We start from the raw sequence: 20,629 nt of genomic DNA, 5'->3' as shown, positions 1-20,629 counted from the left end.
TGCTCGTTGTAGTGATAGCAATTTGACCACTAGATGCCGCCATTGTGTTGACTTAGCTTTTTCAAAGTTATGAAAGTTTTCTTTCTATCACGAGTTAAAAGGACATTTTTATTTATTTATCTGGCATATTTTAGCTTCTACAGACATATGTCAAGAAAAGTCAACAAATGTCTTAAAATGGGTATTTTGTGTTGTCAGCAGCCTGGTGCTCTGAGGTATTGAAATTCGGTGTTTTAAAGTGAATTGGTACTTGCTGGTACTGACAAAATTTGGCCAGTTCCTCTATAAGTACTGAGTTCTGTCCTAAGTACATTATTCACAATTTCAAATTCCTGGTGGAACTGTATAGTATAGCAAGAAATATTATTAATATTATAATGTTACTATTTTGTTGTGTCACAGCTTTGGAAAAATTAATGAAATGATTGACAAATAATTTCAGCTGAGCCATTTTCGGCAGTTGCCACTTTTGAGCAACTTTTGAAGAGCCAAGTAGCTTCTTTAAGCTTGTTTCCCTCTGAAATTCTGGCAACACTTGAAGATAGTCTCTCTCTCTCTCACGGAATTTAAAAGGAATGGAAGAGTCAAGAATAATGACCTATATCCGATAAAGCTCAAAAGAAGAACATTGGGAAATGGAAAATACATTTTGGTGAGCCACTTTAGGCAGTTAACAATTTGGGGCACATTTTCGGCTTATTTCTCACTGGGATTCTGGCAACACGAGAATCCTTGGTCAGATAAAAATTCAGATCAACAAAGCTGGACAAAGGACAGAATGCTAAGGTCTACCCACGAATCGCAAAGCAAAAAAAAAAAAAAAAAGCAGCGCATTTTGCTTATAGGTTATCAACAAAAGTGAATGAATAAACCAAAACGCATTTTGAGTGGTTTGTTCCTCGCAGCCCGCCGTAGACAGCACATTAAATAACTTTGAACCGGAAGTTCCGCCCCTTTTCATCTCCTCTCCAGCAGACGGAGTAAGTTTCTCAAATATCACATTTTTAATCGGCATCCATCGTTTTTAATGTCGATAACTAACTGCTTTTTGTGCAAGGACTGCAATTCGTCCATTCATTAGTTTGATTAACGGTTACTATTTTGATGGTTCTTTGACGCTGTTCAAACCGAGTAAACTGTCCGTGTTTCTGTGATCTTCCGCAGCCTCAGTCCGCGGACACGGCGACATGGTAAGACGATTTTATCCAGAAATACTTTGACACGTTTAGGTGACCAGCCGTGTGCCTTCGTCCAAACGTGTGTTTGCTTGGATTTGGCAATCTGCTAAAAGTTTGTGATAGCATGTATGTGTGATTAGCATTAGCATAGCAGGCTCTTTTGGGCCGCCCGGCATGAACTTCATGTTTTTATTGGTTTTAACGTAGTCAGTTAATACTTGCCTTATTAAAGAAATTTTTCTTTGGTCGACAGCAAGACGTCCTAACATCACAGGCTGTGTTGTGTCCGTGATGTATTCTTATGCTTGCAAGATTAATGATGGACCAAGTGCTGCGTTTCGGTACAAACAGAAACGGCAGTTCCACCGGTCCCCTGACATTATCTGTCATCACTGTTAATCTGCATGTTGCTTAAATGTGCCGGTTGGATTTTTAAAAGGTGTACTTTTTGTTTTTCTTGATAGCCACAGAAGATTGAAGAAATCAAAGACTTCCTGCTGACAGCCAGGAGGAAGGATGCAAAGTGTAAGTTAAAGTATTGGTAGTGGATATTTTGCCGGATACACGCACCTAGCGCTATTTAACCGGATCTCCTCGCTGATTGGCTAGTTCAACTGACGTCATCGCAGACGTGGACTGATCGAAGGTTTTGCAGACATGACACTGACAGAGAAAACAGGATAAACACACGTGCTGACATGGATTTCTGTATTTTCATTTCTATTCTGTTTTGAATTTGCAGGTTTTATTTATCATCCCCGCCCAACACAGAAAAGACTGCAAGACTGCAAAAAATATTTCCACCATGCCCGAAATTATTTCCAACGCGTGGTGAAAAGTACCGGTGGAAATAATTTTCGCCACATGGTGGAAATAATTTCGGGCACGGCCATGCCAGGTTTTTGAGCTGCTTTTAGCGTCCGAGAATCCCTCCGCCAGTAGGTGATTTTCTGTTCCGATTCAAACAACTTCATAGTACCCAAAACGGCATTTAAAGGAGACCTGCACTGAAAAAAATGGTTAGATTTTTTGAACAAAAAATGACTTGCATTTACACATGAGATCCTTCTGAATGTAGTAAAGTAAATCTGCAAGCCCAGATCTGTCATTCAACGGAGAAATCTTCATTTGAAAATGACAAATTTACAGCTAACATTTAGCCCTCCGCAAATTGTCCCTCTCATCATGGACGCTGCCAAGATGTCACGGACAAGACCCTCTCCCAGCATGCATTGCGCCATTTGTAATTTGTGGATTTATGTCAGTTTGCATCTGCACCTTTTTCTTGCCTTATACGGAAGGCGCTACTTTTTTTAAAACTTCATATTGTTTTGCGGCACGTTTGGTGAGTACACATTTCTTTTATTTGTGCTTGAAAATTATCTTGGGGGCTTTTTTATACGCCCGTTTGAGTGGTGTCGCAATGAAAATCTACTGTCTTTCGTCTCCGGTACCATCGCGGAATATGGAGACGAGACCCGCAAAGAATCCCAGTCATTAAAAACATATAAACCTCTCTCAGCGTCCATGGAGCTCTGGGGCTCCGATTGCCGAGACGTGCGGTGCTGTGGATTTTGCAGCAAGAAGTCTGTCCTTGCAGCAACAGGTGTCACCGGCTGCTCCGCATCAAAACGGCGAACGTAGTCTCTGGACTTGTTCCAAGTTGGCTGCACCTCCATTCAGTAGACAGAGAGGTGATGCCGGTGTTGTGCGCTGAATCTAGCACAACACCGGCTGCAAAGCAGACGCAGGCGGTGTGAGTGGCCCGCGTCAGCGGTTAACGAGCCCGCAGACTTAATAAGCGCAGCGGAGGCAGAGAGCGGGAGAGGAAGAACGGCGCCCGCTGTCGATGTCGTTGCTGATCTGAGCACACAGATCTGTATCTCACATTCATTGCAGCTTAGTTTTGGATGTTGAAACCAGGACGTGTATAAGTAACACTACTAACAGATAAAATCAATTTCAATGCGGGATCGGACTGAAGGCAGGAGCGCGTCGTCTTGTCCCTGACGTCATGGAAATGATACGGCTGTACAAACTTTTCACAGAGAGCTAAATTTTAGCTGCAAATTTGTCATTTTTAAAAGAAGATTTCTCCGCTGAATTACAAATTTGGGCTTACAGATTTACTTTACTGCATTCACAAGGGTCTTATAAATACATATCAGCTATTTCTTTCTGAAATCTGACCACATTTATTTCAATGCAGGTCTACTTTAAAGATGAAAAATTAGCACCAACACTTAATGCCAAGGGCGCCGCAACATGCCGCCACGTTGAAATACCCTCTGTGATGACGTCTTTTGAACTAGCCAATCGGTGAGATCCAGTCAAATAGTGCTAGGTGCGTGTTTGCCGTATCCGGCAAACTATCCACTTCGTAAAATATATGGCAAACAAAGGTGGGAAGCATCACTTACGTTTTGCATCTGTTTGCATTTGATTCTAAGACCAGAGAAATATCTGGTGGTGTACAAGGTGTCAATCACTAACACCCCTATTCCACAGGATGCCGTTCTTCTACAATCATCCACGATCCAAAAAAATAGTGTAAAAAGGGATGAAATGGTTTAATCTCGCTTGCCTCCTAGCAGGCTCTGAAAATACAGACCTGGCAACTGGATGGCTTATAAAGTGCAGACCTGGCAACCCTCCAGAAAACTAAAGTAAGGAGTTGCTCCCTTGGCCAGAACTGCAACACACGCTGGTTCGGCTTCACATTTTGTACTCCGATGGAGCACGATCTAACAAGATTTGAACTGTATTCACTATAAATAGACGAGAGATTTGAACATGATTGAAGGGGTTAAGATGACAAACACCTGGAAGTTAATACGTACTATCAACAGTTTTGAAGAATCTGGGTTAATTTTTTTTTTTGAAGAGTTTGAAAATTTGACTGCTGCTCCCCTCTTCTAGCTCCGGGTGATGGCTTAGCATGTGGGCCTGCGGATTTGAAGTGTTTCTGAAGTACTTGACTTTCACTTTGCAGATTTTGCACACTGCATAAGTCATGTCAAGCTCCTTCTTACACAGCAAATAATGAAATCCAAACGTGCCTTCAGCAAAGACGGTGCTGGCTGAATTAGCTCTTCATCCACCATGCTAAGCTGCAGCTCGTGAATGTTTGAAGCACGCCGGAAACATTCATGGACACAAACACACACCCGCGGGGACGCTGTAGTATGGAAGCCGTTGCCTGACAAACAGTACACGCAGTGAGTAAGCAAGAAAATGTTTTTAAAAAATGCTTTTTAAAAATCGATTCTTGGACATTTTGGATTGATTCAGAATCGTAATAAATAAGAATCGCGATTTGGACGTGAATCGATTTTTTTTTCCGACACCCCTAATAACCAGTACGCGTACAAAGTTTGCTCAAGATTGACAAAAATGGATCAAGAAGTTACTATGATGCTTCAAAACCTGTCCCGATTTGCTGTTCAGGGGTAATGGGAAGGAATGACACAGTGGAATAGCCCGAAAAGATACAACAACTCATCCAACAAAGACGAGACTGTTGGGGTTAAAAGATTATTCTACATTTTCCCAAGAGATGTCCTGTTCTTAAGTGAAGGGAAGTTATTGCACATTGATAATAAATTTATATAGCACCTTTCAAGGAGCACGTCACTTTACACAGAACAAATGGTGACATTTCAACCTTACTTGAAAGATCCCCCCCAGGACTGGGTATCAGCCCCTTTCCATTCTTTTTTTTTTTTTAACCTGTGATGTCTTGTGCAACACTATTTTTTTGGGTGAGCCACTGTAAAAGCTGAAGTGAAAATGTTGGAATTGTGTGTTGTTTTTTTACACTTTAATTTTGATGTCTTGTGTGTGCCAGGTAGAAGCTGGTCTTAAGAGAGAAATGGCAAAACCAAACACCAGGTTTGGTGATTAGGTCAGGAAAGAATTTTTTTTTAGCAACAGAATTGTCACCTTGTGGAAGTTTACCTAAACGCGTTATTAACTTGCCCAGTGTCAGTGTTGTTCTAGGTATGATTAGTATTATTACAGATTTTACGTATTGTTGCGGTTTTTAGGTGGTGTTATGATTTTAGCCTAGGTGGTGTGTTTTTATGTGCTATGAGTAGCTCCACCGTTCTACAAACCGAACAGGACATTAAAATACTAATGTAACGTACTAATGTAACGTCTTTGAGCCTGCCTCCACATACTAGAAGGCCAAGGGGCAGGTCTGGAACACGGGTTTACGGGCATTTTAAAACTTAGCATCAGAGTGGATTTTTAGGAAGAAATGTCGGATGTGTTTTGGGTCCCTTTGAGATCTGTGTGAACTCGTTGAAAACAAGGACAAGATTGTGAGGTTTAATTAAAAAGTCTGAAGTCAAATATTGTGGTGGTCCAGGATGGGGTTTTTTTTTCCTTCTCGAAATGAAAATATTGAACTCTGTAGTTCAGATTGATGTCCATACATTTATTTCCACCACTTCAACAGTGCACTTTGTCGTTCCACTTTGTGAATGTGTTGTACAATTTAAATTCATTTTTATAAGTACATTTATGAAGTTGTTGACTTGATGCAGAACACAGTCTGTTGTGTTTCTGTGCAGCTGTAAAGATCAAGAAGAACAAGGACAATGTCAAGTTCAAAGTGCGCTGCAGCAGGTACCTGTACACGCTGGTCATCACAGACAAGGAGAAGGCCGAGAAGCTCAAACAGTCACTGCCTCCAGGTGGGTTTCAGCTGGTTCACGTCTGGGGAAGACCGACACTGTCGTCTACTATAAAACAGAAAAGGTTGATATGGCGATTTGAATATTAGACGTCAGGACATATTTGTCTTGGTGTCAAATTAAAGGCTTTTTTGATGAGTGGCATTAATAATACATAATTGAGATACACACGACTGCAAAAGATGGCAGTATTAATTATTTAGTAGGTGTCTAACTGTATTAATTGCACCATTATATTTTCTCCTGAAGAATTTATACTGTTTTGTAATATACCATATGCTTGTTCAAACTTTGACCAAAAAAAAGACTATCTCGAAGGACGCCGTAAGATGGGACTTCAGACTGATGACAGTAAAGGTGTTAAATGATTTAGCAACACTATCTGTGGATTCAAGTGTGTGTGTGGGGGGGGGTTCGTATTCAACACTGATACACAGATGAGGAAGTACACAGCATGTGGACAAGCTAAAATCTAGTATTCCTGCTGCATTTGTGTGTGTTGTCATATTTGGTTTTATGTATCAGTGAAGAAAATAGTCCCAATAAATCTTGACATATTGCAGCCCAAAATGTAGCTTTGCATTTTTTTTGTTCTTATTTCAATACATAAAATATTTTGTGTACATAAATGTGCTTGGGGATATAATGTCAATGTGAACGTGTGATTTGGGTAAAGAATGTTGACTAAATTGTGCTTTGTTTCTTTTCAGGTCTGGCTGTGAAGGAGCTGAAGTAGATGCTGATGTACAAATAATTGTAATAAAAAATGAAAAAACTAAGCAACTGTGTCATCAGATGTTTCCTGTAATGTCTTGTTGTAAAGTTGTGAGCATCCAACATTTTTCCACTTGGTGTCACTGTTGAGTTGCAAAGCGCCAGCTCTCGATCGAGCTCAAAAGTAACAAAGCTGTTTGCTGACACATTTTGTTCATCTGAATGTAGTATATTGTAAAAGCTGGGACATATATACACACTTTCAGTATGTGCTTGCATAAAGTAAAACATTTGATGTGTCAATTATCAAGTCTGGAGGCCCACAAATTAAACAAAAATCTGATAGAATTCTTTGGAGATGATGGCTAATGTTAAGTTTGATAGCAAGACGGACTATTACAACACCAGTGGTTTACAACGTGGACAAAAATTGTTTAAAATTACATAAAAATTAAGTTTAAAATTAAGGGGTTTTTTTGTTTTTTCTTTTCTAAATTTGAAGCCATGGGATTTACGTTTTCTGTTCAGCACATGGGAATACACAGTCTTGTGGAAATAAGAGAGATATATATACTTTATTAATCTCATAGTGGAGACTTTATGTTTACTCTTCAGTTACCTCAGACAGCAATTAGTCCACAATTATTACTTGTTTGTCATAATAATTGCACACATCAGGATTAAAGAATTAAGCACCATATTTTGGAAGTTTTTCTGAGCAGATTTTCTAATTTTTAAAATGCAGTTTTTCTTGTTGATCAAAACTGCAATTTTTTGGTGGACCTCAGATTTTTCTGAATTTGAGATTCAATTCATGATATGGAACTGTATAAAATAGATAAGCTTGATAAAAAATAAATTATATAAAAAAAAGTTAAAGCACAAGCATTTACTTCCTTTATAGTTTCAGAATTCAAAGTGTACCTCAGTGTAACGTTTGGGACCAGCTGCCCGAAGAATCTTTGGTTAAGAATAGCCTGAAGAAATTAATAACCTGAGTTGCTTTTCTGTGGGACATACTGTTCATCTGGGAAGTATACACACTGCTTCACTTTTTCCCACATTTTGTTAGCCTTATTACAAAATGGATGAAATTCATTTTCCCCTCAAAATTCTACTCAGAACCTTATCCCTATAAAGCCCACCCTGTGAAATAAATGTAAGAAAATTATAATTTTTTGAAACGAGTCTTTATTGTGGACCTTTAAACAAAACCATCAAAAAAAAAAATTTTTGCATATGAGTTTTTATTTGTATCATATTTGCTACATTGGGCGTTCTAGCATATAAACATCCATTTTAAATCCAGAGCAAACATTTCAAACCTATAAAATGCTGCATTTTCTTAGGAAAATTACTGTGGATCACTTGTTTCAGGCAGCCATTATGAATGTCTCATCTGAAGGCCCTCTGATGCATAAGATACTGACTGGTGGTTTATCTGTGCATTAAAGTATCTCATTCTATACGATGGGTTTTTTGGGGAGAAAATATCACACTGATGAAGCAGACATATCAGGAAATCCTGTATCAAATATGATACACTTGGCGTAATAGGGTTAAAATGACGACATGAAAATGTATTTTTTTGCAAATACAAAAAAAAAATGAAATTACATGTACATAAGTATTCACATCATTGGCTCAATACTTTGTTGATGCACTTTTGGCAGCAATTATAGCCTCAAGTCTTCTTGAATGTGAAGTCACAAGCTTGGTGCAACTATCTTTGGGCAGTTTTGTCCATTCCTCTTTGCAGCACCTCTCAAACTCCATCAGGTTGGATGGGGAGCATTGCTGCACAATCATTTTCAAAACTCTCCAGAGATGTTCAATCAGATTCAGGTCTGGGCTCTGGCTGGGCCACTCAAGGACATTCACAGAGTTGTCCTGATGCCACTCCATTGATATCTTGGCTGTGTGCTCAGGGTCATTGTCCTGCTGAAAGATGAACCGTCACCCCAGTCTGAGGTCGAGAGTGCTCTGGAGCAGGTTTTCATTGAGGATGTCTCTGTATGTTGCTTCATTAATCTTTCCCTCAATCCTGACGAGTCTCCCAGTTACTGCCGCTGAAGAACATCCTCACAGCATGATGCTGCCACCACCATGCTTCACTGTAGGGATGGTGCCTGGTTTCCTCCAAACATGACGCCTGACATTCACACCAAAGAGTTCAATCTTTGTCTCATCAGACCAGAGAATTTTGTTTCCTGTGGTCTGAGAGTCCTTCAGGCAAGTCTCAAGGCAATCCTGTCTCATGCTTGGTTTTTGCTCTGATATGCACCGTCAGCTGTGGGACCTTATATGTAGACAGGTGTTTGCCTTTACAAATCATCTCCAATTGACTGAATTTACCCCAGGTGGACTCCATTTAAGCTGTAGAAACATCTCAAGGATGATCAGTGGAAACAGGATGCACAAAAAAAACCAGATGCGTGGAAGAAAATGGAAAACAACCATCAAAATGGATAGAAGAATAACCAGAATGGCAAAGGCTCACCCATTGATCAGCTCCAGGATGATCAAAGACAGTCTGGAGTTACCTGTAAGTGTTGTGACAATTAGAAGACGCCTGTGTGAAGCTAATTTATTTGCAAGAATCCCCTGCAAAGTCCCTCTGTTAAATAAAAGACATGCAGAAGAGGTTACAATTTGCCAAAGAAAACAACTGGCCTAAAGAGAAATGGAGGACTATTTTGTGGACTGATGAGAGTAAAATTGTTCTTTTTGGGTCCAAGAGCCGCAGACAGTTTGTGAGACAAACCTCAAACTCTGAATTCCAGCCACAGTTCACAGTGAAGACAGTGAAGCATGGTGGTGCAAGCATCATGATATGGGCATGTTTCTCCTACTATGGTGTTGGGCCTATATATCGTATACCAGGTATCATGGATCAGTTTGGATATGTCAAAATACTTGAAGAGGTCATGTTGTCTTATGCTGAAGAGGACATGCCCTTGAAATGGGTGTTTCAACAAGACAATGCCCCCAAGCACACTAGTAAATGAGCAAAATCTTGGTTCCAAACCAACAAAATTAATGCCTTGCAGATGTGAAGAAATCATGAAAAACTGTGGTTATACAACTAAATGCTAGTTTAGTGATTCACAGGATTGCTAAAAAAAAAAAAAAGCAGTTTGAACATAATAGTTTTGAGTTTGTAGCATCAACAGCAGATGCTACTATTATTGTGAACACCCCCTTTTCTACTTTTTTTTTTTTTACTAATAGCCCAATTTCATAGCCTTAAGAGTGTGCATATCATGAATGCTTGGTCTTGTTGGATTTGTGAGAATCTACTGAATCTACTGGTACCTTGTTTCCCATGTAACAATAAGAAATATACTCAAAACCTGGATTAATCTTTTTAGTCACATAGCACTACTATTATTCTGAACACTACTGTATATATATATGTGTGTGTGTGATAAATTTGCAAAAATCTCAAACACATTTTTCATGTTGTCATTATGGGGTGCTGTGAGTAGAATTTTGAAGAAAATAATTTCATACATTTTGGAATAAGGCTGTAACAAAATGTGAAAGAAGTGCTGTGAATACTTTCTGCACGCGCTGCAGTTAAATATTTCCAAAAGTATTTTTTTTAAAGGGAGTTTGTGCAGTTGTCTTAATTTGCCGCTAGGTGTCACTGTAGGTAATTATTTTGTAAATGACCGCAATACAAACACGGGCTTGAAAATTTAGAAGGGGGAAAAAAAAATCAGCCCACACAGCGTTTTTGCGCGCTCCCGCTCTTACTATCACTGCGCGCTCCCGTACGCGTGGAGTAGCTGTTCGTCCACAGTGGGCGCAGCGTGATTGTTCTCCAGAATAAAAGGCTGACCTGGTTTTCTGTCCGTGGGACGATTCTGTGAGCCATGTGTGAGCGTGATGTGGCTCTTTCTTTGATATGAGACGAGGTTAAACAGGCTCATTTGGACAGCACCAACTTTGTTGTCGGTCCAGCAGGGATGTCTTCTGCTCGCGTGGACTACATTGCGCCCTGGTGGACTTACTGGCTGCATAATTTTCCTCATATCAACCTGAGACTCCAACCCACTGAAAACACGTTCCGACCCGAAGAGGAGAACTACCAGCAGGTCAGATCACTTAAAAAAAACAGGCTTTAAAACAAGATCAAGGTTCCTGCGTGGGTTTTGGAGAAATCAACTTTTCCACCAGATCTTATTTGGGATTGATTTTTTAAAAAAAAGACTACAACGGTTAATGTATGAATAATTACCTCGGTTAAATAGTAGCCAAATCTGAGTGAACCACATTTAAAAGGATCATGTGGACAATAGTTTGTCCACAGTGAAATAAGAGTGGCATCTGAAATTTAATATCTGCAAAGTCCCACGATTCTACATGTGCGCATGCAAAAATGACCCTACTGTAAGTAAAGTTTATCCCTGAAACAGCTTGTTTGAGAGTTGTGTGACATATGTCTGCTCAGTGAAGACACGCCCACTTAGTTGACCAACAGCCTTTGGGACACGCCCACAGTCTGACCCCCTCCATCACATTAGCTGAAAGAGACAGAGTCAAAGAGACCAGCTGCCATTCATTTTCAATCAGAGTGGGCTTTGTACAGCAAAGAGAGACAAGTGGCCGCTACGTCACGGTTGATCCTAAAACCCAGAAACATTTGGAGACATCTCAGATATATTACTTATTATCCAGATTACTGCATCTTATGATATTTCTGTCTGTAATTAAAAGTAATATTGTAGAACAGGGGTGCTCAAGTTCGGTTCTCGACAGCCACCTTCGTGATACTCTTAGTTGTCTCCCTGCTCCAACACACCTGAATCCAATGAAAGACTCGTTAGCAGACTTTTAATGAGCCTTTCATTGGATTCAGGTGTGTTGGAGCAGGGAGACAACTAAGAGTGTCAGGAAGGTAGATCTCGAGGACCGAACTTGAGCACCCCTGTTGTAGAAGATGTTTAAATGGGGTAATATAGTGCATTTTTGTTTTGTTTCCGACCATGACACAATCAGAAACAAACTCTCCGTAAATCTTCCTCACATTTTTCAATAGAATGTAGTAGATATCAATATGCTCTACCAATTGGTTGAGTTTACCATTAAAGGGTTAAAGACAGAAACATCATAAAATGCATTAATCTGCATAATAAATAATGTTTCCATTACTGAGATGTTTCTGAGTTGTCAACAAATGTTTCCAGATTTTAGGATCCTCTGTACGCCAGGGCCAAATTAAATGAAAAGTCTATTTTATGCAACTACTGAGCCATACGACACATCCACCTCCAGTCTAGGCAGAGTGACGTACATTAGGTGCTCGATCAAACAGAATAACCCAAAATGGCGGCGGCTCTTTTTGTATAAATCTGTTTGTCTTTTTTCTTGTATATTTTGCAATACTTAGTGAGCAAAAAAAACTTCTAAAATCTAAAAACACTGTTTTGGAACCAGATTATACCTCTGAGGTGATTTACAAGAGGTGTTAACAGAGATGTTAGCATGCTAATGTAACAGTGGCCAGCAGGTGGTGCCGTGTGGTGAAGTAAACCTCAGTGTCCATGGTGAAGAGGTGTTCTAACGACAGATGCGAGAACCTATAGGTTTTAGTGTCACAGTTAGAGCACCTGCCTCCCGTTATGGTGGTTATGAGTTCAACCCCAGTGAGGGATGGAGCGCCCTTGGTTATGCTAGCTAGTAATACATGAGCATCAACGTGGAAAATGTTATCCGAAAACAATTTAGTCAAACTTTGGGTCTGTCCAGCACAGAGAAAAAAGCTCACCGTGACAGTGTCGGGTTTCCCCATAATTTAAAATCCATCGATAAACATTGTGTAGAATAATAACAAATAAACAGGAGCTGGCCACGCCCCCAAATTTTACCCAGGATGCCCTTCCTGTGCATGGAGGATTCACAAGAAGAATGGGAATGGTGGGCTTTGAACCCAAAACCTCCTGGGAGGCAAAGTGTTAACGACACGTGACTCCTTGAATGGTATAATTACGATGTTTGAGCACTTGCCATGACAAGAAGAAGTCAGTCCAATCCTGACGGCTCTGCTGGTGTCTGCCACGCCTTTTGTTTCTTTCCTGACAGCCACATTTCCTTTTACTCACTTTATATGCTTTGACCCTTTGTAATAAGCTTTCATTGGTTAGTTCTTGTTTTTTGAATGTGACCCCCCCACCCAAGGTGGATTTCTATTACAGTGTGATTTATTCATTTATTTTGTGGAAGGGCATCCAGTAATTAGAAAACACCAAATCTGCAAGTAAACCTTTCAGAAGGGTTAATTTTTTTGAGGGACATTACCAGACTTCTTTTAAAATGAGCTGTTTTTCACATTGAAATATGTGAATCTGCCAATTGATATCAATCTGGGATGAAAGGACTTTTGAAAAATTTCTGAAGTTGTTGTAGTTGAGGGCATCGCCTGTCAGATAAGATTTTAATTGTTCTGTTCTTGAATCACATTCGCTTCTCTGTACTGTCAAGATTATAGCAGCCTTCAGATGTATTAATCCTTTTCTGAGAATTTAAAACTTCAAAAATCTCTGGCTGTATGATCAAGAAATGAATCAGTCATTTATGTGGAATGTCCTCGTGATGTACTGTACATGTGACTGGCATTTGGTAAGCTTGTTACCTCCAACAATGAAGTTGGACAGAAGTTATGTTTTCGGCCCTGTTTGCCTGTTTGTGAACAGCCTGTAACCCACAGTTTTTCATATATTATTTTATTGATTCATATCCTGATAGGCAAGAACTGATTAAACTTTCAAGGTCATGGGTCAAAGGTCAAAGTCATGAAAAATCTTGGAAAATTAGAAAAATCGTTATTCTTTAACATTGAACAAATTTAAAAAAATTCATAACGCTGTCAAAAAAAAGATCAAATTGCTTTCATATTTCATATGGTGTAGGATGGAATCCTTTATGGACTGATAAAGTTTGATCTGGATCTGATCCAGACTAGAGGTTTTGTGGCCATTTAAATTTATGAAAACCCCTTTAATGTATATTTTACATTATATCTTAATCAAACGTGCCCCAATCACTCTCATATTTGAAAGTGAGGTGCAGACTGACACTCACTATCACATGACAAAGTTTGATCCAGATCTGATCTGATTATGGACTTTGTGGACATTTGAATTTAATATTGAAAAGCCCATTTGGTGTACATTTTGCGTTATATCTCAATCAAAAGTGCCTCAGTCACTCGTATTTTTCTGTTATGGATTTCCCTACACCACCAAAACTGGACGGAGGTTCCAATTTTATGCCTGCTTGTCTGTCTTCCAGTTGTCAGTCAGAAACCAAGTGCCAAAAAACAATGACAAATTGTGCATAGCAGAGATAACAACAGAGTAAGCAAGTCTCTTCGGCTGCACCCTTGTTTTGCACTCGGGGTCGCCACAGCAAGTCCAACTAGGATCTGCATGTTGAATCGGCACAAGTTTTACGCCGGATGCTCTTCCTGACACAACTCCACATCACACAGAGAAATGTGGCACGGGGGGGGTTTGAACCAGGAACCTTCCACACTGAAACCAAGTGAACTAACCACTTGGTCACCACAACTGCCTAGGTAAGGTAACCAGTGTTCTGTGAAAAATAATTCAGAAACCGAAAAAGTTGAAAAAAGAAACCGGACAACACAAAATATTTCGATTCAAATGCATTTTTCAATTTCAACTTATTTTCATTTATATAGCGCCAAATCACAAAAAAAGTTGCCTCAAGGCGCTTCACACAAGGTCTAACCTTACCAACTAGTAGAGCAAGCACACAGGTGACAGTGGTAAGGAAAAAAAACTCCCTCTGATGATATTTCAATTTCAATTTTTCAATTTAATTCCATTTATATAGCGCCAAATCACAACAGAGTTGCCCCAAAGCGCTTCACACAGGTAAGGTCTAACCTTACCAACCCCCAGAGCAACAGTGGTAAGGAAAAAGTCCCTCTGAGGAAGAAACCTCAAGCAGACCAGACTCAAAGGGGTGACCCTCTGCTTGGGCCATGCTACAGACATAAATTACAGAACAATTCACGGACGAATATACAAGAAATGCTATTGGTGCACAGGACAGGAGGATTGCCAACAAAATACAACTCCCATCTCTGGATGGAGCTGCACCTTAAACAGAGAGAAACAACAGAATCAGGCATCAGAAAGACAAGAAATACTGTATAATTTGTCAGCATTAAACAACAAGAAAAACAGAGAAATACTAAGGTGATCGCCGGCCACTAGCCCTAAACTTCACTAAAAGACCCAGAATTTAGGTAAAGTTGAGGCTGCGGCCCGCTCCGATTACTAATAAAATGAATTAAAAGAGTAAAAAGCGTAAAACAAAACTGTACCAGTATGCAAGCCATATGAAAGGGAAAATAAGTGCGTCTTAAGTCTGGACTTGAAAGTGTCCACAGAATCTGACTGTTTTATTGACAACAGTCAGATTGTCAGTCATATTGAGGAAGAAACCTCAAGCAGACCAGACTCAAAGGGATGACCCTCCGCTTGGGCCATGCTACCAACACAATAGAGAATACAGGAAATTTTGGGAGTCCATGCTGGTGTCCAGGATGGGAGGCCTGCAGAGAATAACACTGACTCCCATCTCTGGATGTAGCCACACCTTAAACAGAGAGAACAGAATCAGGGGGCAGAAAGACAACAAATACAGTAAGTGCATGAACTAAATACATCCACATCTAATTTACAATCACATCTAATTTAGCTTATGAAAAGTTACTTCGAACAGGACTTTGACCTTGAAAATCTTTTCTAAGGTAAAAATTTGTGGAATTGATTGTGATTGAGTCCACGTTTGTGCGCCTGGATTCTGGTCGTGTTGCCGTATCCTTAATTTCCTGATAATGTCCATCTTTTCCATCCAGTGCTAAACCACATTTGTATCACTGTCAGTTCCTCCATGTTCATCTCCAAATGCTTCTCGATGTGTGTCTTGTGCTTGGGTTCTACTCTTATAATAAGCGAAGTGCGCAACGCATCTGCACATGCGTGGGTCAAACGGGGGCAAAAATTTCGACTCCCAAACTTACACCGCTCCCATTGAATTTCGTATACAGTAGCATTAGCGGACTGTAACAGTTAAGGTTTTTACAGGGATTGTGTCAAAGGCTTTAAGCCTTAAGCAACGCATACAATAATGACAGGGGCGCATTGTGCTGTTTTCAAATGCTCGAACGGAATTTATAGGCTTTAAAGTTGGCTGAAAACACACGATTGCAAAGCTCGGCCGAGTCCACACAAAGACGGAAAGAAGAAGAAATGTGGTTGTAAACCTCTGTTCATTCTACACAATTTCCCCACAGCAAAGAAAGATCCAGACAGACGTAAAAGACGGACTAAAATTGGAAGTTTCTTGCACACATTTATTTTGTCAATATCCTGAAACCGTGCTGCCGTTTTCGTGCATCGGCTTATAACTGTAATGTCGCGCCATGAATGACGTGGCGCGTAATATTGACAAGTTCTATAAACAAACTGCATGCATGCACATATCATTGTATGTCTGTCAACTTATCAAAACAAACGTGACACCAAAGAGGTTATATGTGAGACCCATCTTCCTTGTAGTCATTATGAAGCCGGCGGAGTCGCGATTTCTCATCCCTGCTTAGCAAATATTCTGCAATATCCAAGGTTTCAGTCTCTAGGCTTCGTCTAGCAATCCGTCAGTTGCCTTCAAGGGGTCAGAAATTTGTTTGTCTCCAACTATCAACAAGGACTGGTCTTTTTCGACAGCAACGCGCTGTTCCTCCCTTGTCGGCACCAACTGTAGTTTCTATAACGATGCAGCATACGCAAGCACAGCCAGCACTTCTTTCCGTTTCTGTCTACTGCCGTACATAACAGGCAATCTGCAGCGCTTACAAAAACGCTTTAAATTGTCAACTTTCCAGCGGTTGAAATGATCCAAATTATAGCACTCCTCGCTGCTTTCCGCCGTCATAGCATGTGCATTGGTAGCCGAAAACTTTGGCGTACCCATAATGCGCCGCGGGGCCCGAGATGTGCACTTCGCTTATACTGTGACTACTGATCTTACTCATGGAATCATGTAATGCCATGGCTGGAAATAATGAGGGCACAGCAACAAGGTCTTGGGTTTGATTCCACCCATGCGCAGTTGCTTTCTCTGTGTAGTTTGCATGTTCTCCCCGTGTTTGCATGGGTTTCCCCCAGGGCTGCTCCTTTCTCTGCCCTTGACCAAGGCAGTGTCTCTACTTCTGGAGTTAGTCCCCGGGTGTTGGACTGTGGCTGCCCACTGGTTATCCTTTCTTTGAGATATTTTGGGTTTTTCTCTTATAACAGGCTTTACACCAAAACGGGGGGGGGGGGGGGGGGACTCTGTCAAATCTGAGACTGTCATGTATCACCTTCTGTCAGAATCTGAAATATGAGTAACATTCTAAATCTGTACTTATCATAGGATCACCTCAGTATCGACTGTTTTTGTCTGTAAAATATAGTGTTTGTTTTTTCAAGCACATTTTGGCCTATTTTGGCTGAAAAGGCACGTCATGTGTCTCCAACAAGAAAAACAGATCGCTGTTCTGTTAATGAATCTTTTCAGGAACATATAACTAAATATATTACAGACACACATCCTGGCTTCATTTAACAAGTCTAAGTATGTGTGTGTGAACTGTCAATCCCGTCTGTGTGTAAAGTACGTGGTGCTAACCAACAACCTCTGGTGCTGAAAAATGAAGCCAACATAGAACTGCCAAAAGCTGTGTTTCCTTAAATGGCCATTTGAGGCTGACTCCAAAAGCGAGTCATTCACCATTTAAAAACTAAAAAATGAATAAAATACTTAGGGGAGAGAGGGAGGCGTTTATTTAAGCTATTTTAAGTCAAGAAGTTAGGAATAATTTGGGATGTGGTTGCTAATTGTTTTAATTGACCTTATGTTGTTTTCTGTATTGTAAAGTTTTTTGGGGGGGGAGAATGACCTAAGCAGAGAGTCACCCCTTCGAGTCTGGTCTGCTTGAGGTTTCTTCCTCAATATCATCAGACAGAGTTTTTTCCTTATCACTGTCGCCTGTGTACTTGCTCTTGAGGTTGGTAAGGTTAGACCTTACTTGTGTGACATGCCTTGAGGCAGCTTTGTTGTGATTTGGCACTATATAAACTAAATAAATTGACATTGAAATTATAAGAAGTCTATGGTCTGATATTGCAAAACAGGTGTGCAAATCAAGGACTATTTGTAGATCAACCTCTGTGCATTTGCAGGTATTGAGACAAATTCAACTCCATAAATAAGTGTCTTTTCACTTGGAAAAGTTAAAGATTTGCATGTACACGCTGTCTTTAAAGCAGACACACTGTCGATTGCTGCTGCAAAGCATTATGGGAGTTCAGGGTTTGTTTTTTTATTATTATTGTAGTACATGTTAGTTTAGCAGTATTGTTAGTGTTATAGATTTGTTGTGTTTTTATAGTTCAAGTAGTGTGGTTAGTTTGGTGAAGAGTTATGTTGTGACCATGAGTGAAAAGTGCCTTGCATTTGATGTCTTCTGCCACTGTCTGTGTTGTGTGCAGCAGCCGCTGGCACACCTGCCTGTCAACTGGGGGGGGGGACTGAGTGCCTCACAGCAGCCTGACTGTTGCAGACACACAACAGACAGGAACTAACGTATGATTTTAGGGTTTACAAATGTTTTTGACTGTTGAGCTTTACTCACTATTCAGCAAAAAAGTGTTAGCAGACTGAAAGTTAGCGGAACTAAATTTAGTGGAAGCTAATTGGTCCACTGATGGTCTTCCAAGTTAGCTGAAAAGCTAATCCGCTAATGAAAAAGTTAGCTTTGCTAATTAGCGGATTAGCGGAACTGTGCTCACCGCTGGTACAAACCCACAGGTTCAGACACAGCCAGGTCCATAACTACAGTAGTTGGACACTGGTTAGCCTCAGGCAGGACGCACCAGAACCCAAAAGATTTGGATCTGCTGGGAAGACAGCATCACCAAACATCTCCATCCAGCAACTTCATGGTGCATTAAGCTCTTCCCAGGCTTCACTTTATTGCAAAGACAGAGAACCCAGAGATATGAATTTCACTGCCAAAATAAGTGAATGTTTCTAAAAGTTCAGTACTTTCGCCATATACAGATACACGTCTGATGGCCAAGCCCAGGACGTCATTGAATGTCTGGATCTTAGTGTTGGGTTTTCATAATAAAAATCAAATTAAGGGGATAACACAAGCTCCTTAATCAAGCTGTGTAATTAGTCCCAGTGTTTTGTGAACCAACTGCTGAGTCAGTTTTTAGTTGGCTGCAGTATTGAGCTGTTCAGCCATGCCTGTAATAGGCTACATGCGCTGTCAGACAATGCGTAATTTGCCAGTTGTAGTGAATTCCTCAGCTGGCTTTGGGCCATCGACTGTGACGGAATGTACGAGGTCATGATCTCTCATTGTGCTTTGTTTGGGGGTGTGCTAGCAGGGATGGCTGAGTCCCAACTAGTTTCTTGCCCTCAGTTAGAACGTTTGCTAGCAGCATCACCTGGCTACAGTTTGTCTCTGACAACACACGTGCTGCCCCTTGGTTGACTCACATTTCTGGGTTGAGTTGATGACCTGTCGGTGAGAAAGGGACAATGTGGCATTGGCCAAAGTCCCCTTTGTATGTTGATGCTCTGCTTTGAGGGAAGTTTGCTAATGTGCTCAGTGATTTTGCGGCCAGCCGTGCTTGGTGAGAAACACGTTCCTCTGCTCCTTGTCTCTCTGTCCTGAGGATGGAAAGAGGCCATAAAGAGACCTCTTTTTAGCTGAAAAGTTAAAAAAAAAATAAAAAAATAGGGTAAGCACCTAGTTCTCCTTTTTATTTGTGTATGTGTGCGAGCTTGTACCAGACGTCATGTTTAGATCACGAGGTTGGAGTTCATCTGACGCATCCACTTCCTCTCCTTTGAGCCAGACATGGTTGTGTCTCCTTCTGTTCCTCACACCCGTCCGTTCAGAGCTTTCTGGTGTCATTAAGAAGACTGACAAGATTGCTTTACTGAATTTCTCTAAATCACAGATGCTATCTGTAATTATAACCCCAATTCCAGTGATGTTGGGACATTGTGTAAAATGTAAATAAAAACAGAATACAATGATTTGCAAATCCTCTTCAACCTATATTCAATTGAATACACCACAAAGACAAGATATTTAATGTTCAAACTGATAAACTTTATTGTTTTGTGAAAATATTTGCTCATTTTGAAATGGATGTCTGCAACATGTTTCAAAAAAGCTAGGACAGTGGTTTGTTTACCACTGTGTTACATCACTTTTCCTTCTAACAACACTCAATAAGCATTTGGGAACTGAGGACACTAATTGTTGAAGCTTTGTAGGTGGAATTCTTTCCCATTCTTGCTTGATGTACGACTTCAGTTGTTCAACAGTCCGGGGTCTCCGTTGTCATATTTTGCGCTTCATAATGCGCCACACATTTTCAATGGGCGACAGGTCTGGACTGCAGGCAGGCCAGTCAAGTACCCGCACTCTTTTACTACGAAGCCACACTGTTGTGACATGTGCAGAATGTGGCTTGGCAATGTCTTGCTGAAATGTGTTGCTCCAAAACCTGGGTGTACCTTTCAGCATTGATGGTGCCATCACAGATGTGTAAGTTGCCCATGCCATGGGCACTAACACACCGCCATACCATCACAGATGCAAGCTTTTGAACTTTGCACTGGTAACAATCTGGATGGTAAATGGTAAATGGACTGCATTTATATAGCGCTTTTCCATCTGCATTATACGCTCAAAGCGCTTTACAATTATGCCTCACATTCACCCTGATGTCAGGATGCTGCCATACAAGGCGCTTACTACACACTGGGAGCAATAGGGGATTATGGACCTTGCCCAAGGGCCCTTAGTGATTTTCCAGTCAGGCGGGGATTTGAACAGAGGATCTTCTGGTCTCAAGCCCCGACGCCTTGTCCAGAGGACATGATGTCCATGATTTTCAAAAACAATTTGAAATGTGCACTCATCAGACC

General features: G+C 40.6%; 2 protein-coding genes across 3 annotated transcripts in view; both read left to right on the top strand.

Moving 5' to 3' along the window:
- Nucleotides 1-942: 942 nt before the first annotated feature.
- rpl38 (ribosomal protein L38) lies at nucleotides 943-6,653 on the top strand. Its single transcript, XM_034194535.1, has 5 exons — nucleotides 943-980; nucleotides 1,165-1,190; nucleotides 1,643-1,703; nucleotides 5,756-5,878; nucleotides 6,589-6,653. Exons 2-5 carry the CDS (start codon nucleotides 1,188-1,190, stop codon nucleotides 6,612-6,614), a joined length of 213 nt encoding a protein of 70 aa, XP_034050426.1. The 5' UTR covers nucleotides 943-980; nucleotides 1,165-1,187; the 3' UTR covers nucleotides 6,615-6,653.
- A 3,734-nt stretch (nucleotides 6,654-10,387) lies between these two features.
- The window catches only part of ttyh2 (tweety family member 2), a 182,892-nt gene continuing 172,650 nt past the window's right edge, over nucleotides 10,388-20,629 (top strand). The window contains exon 1 of one of the 2 annotated variants that reach the window (XM_034193845.1): nucleotides 10,388-10,692. In XM_034193845.1, the coding sequence (XP_034049736.1) occupies nucleotides 10,564-10,692 (129 nt within the window). In that variant the 5' untranslated portion in view covers nucleotides 10,388-10,563. The remainder of the gene's footprint in view (nucleotides 10,693-20,629) is intronic. The other variant, XM_034193846.1, reaches the window with a different exon arrangement.

The sequence above is a fragment of the Thalassophryne amazonica genome, chromosome 18, assembly GCF_902500255.1.
Source record: "Thalassophryne amazonica chromosome 18, fThaAma1.1, whole genome shotgun sequence".
Taxonomy (NCBI): Eukaryota; Metazoa; Chordata; class Actinopteri; order Batrachoidiformes; family Batrachoididae; genus Thalassophryne; species Thalassophryne amazonica.
This window is presented reverse-complemented; position numbering and strand designations above follow the sequence as displayed.

Excerpts from the sequence above, each read along its gene's own strand:
- rpl38 (XM_034194535.1), top strand. Across the intron at positions 1,704-5,755 it reads CAGGAGGAAGGATGCAAAGT|CTGTAAAGATCAAGAAGAAC; the intron begins GTAAGTTAAAGT and ends GTTTCTGTGCAG. Across the intron at positions 5,879-6,588 it reads CAAACAGTCACTGCCTCCAG|GTCTGGCTGTGAAGGAGCTG; the intron begins GTGGGTTTCAGC and ends GTTTCTTTTCAG.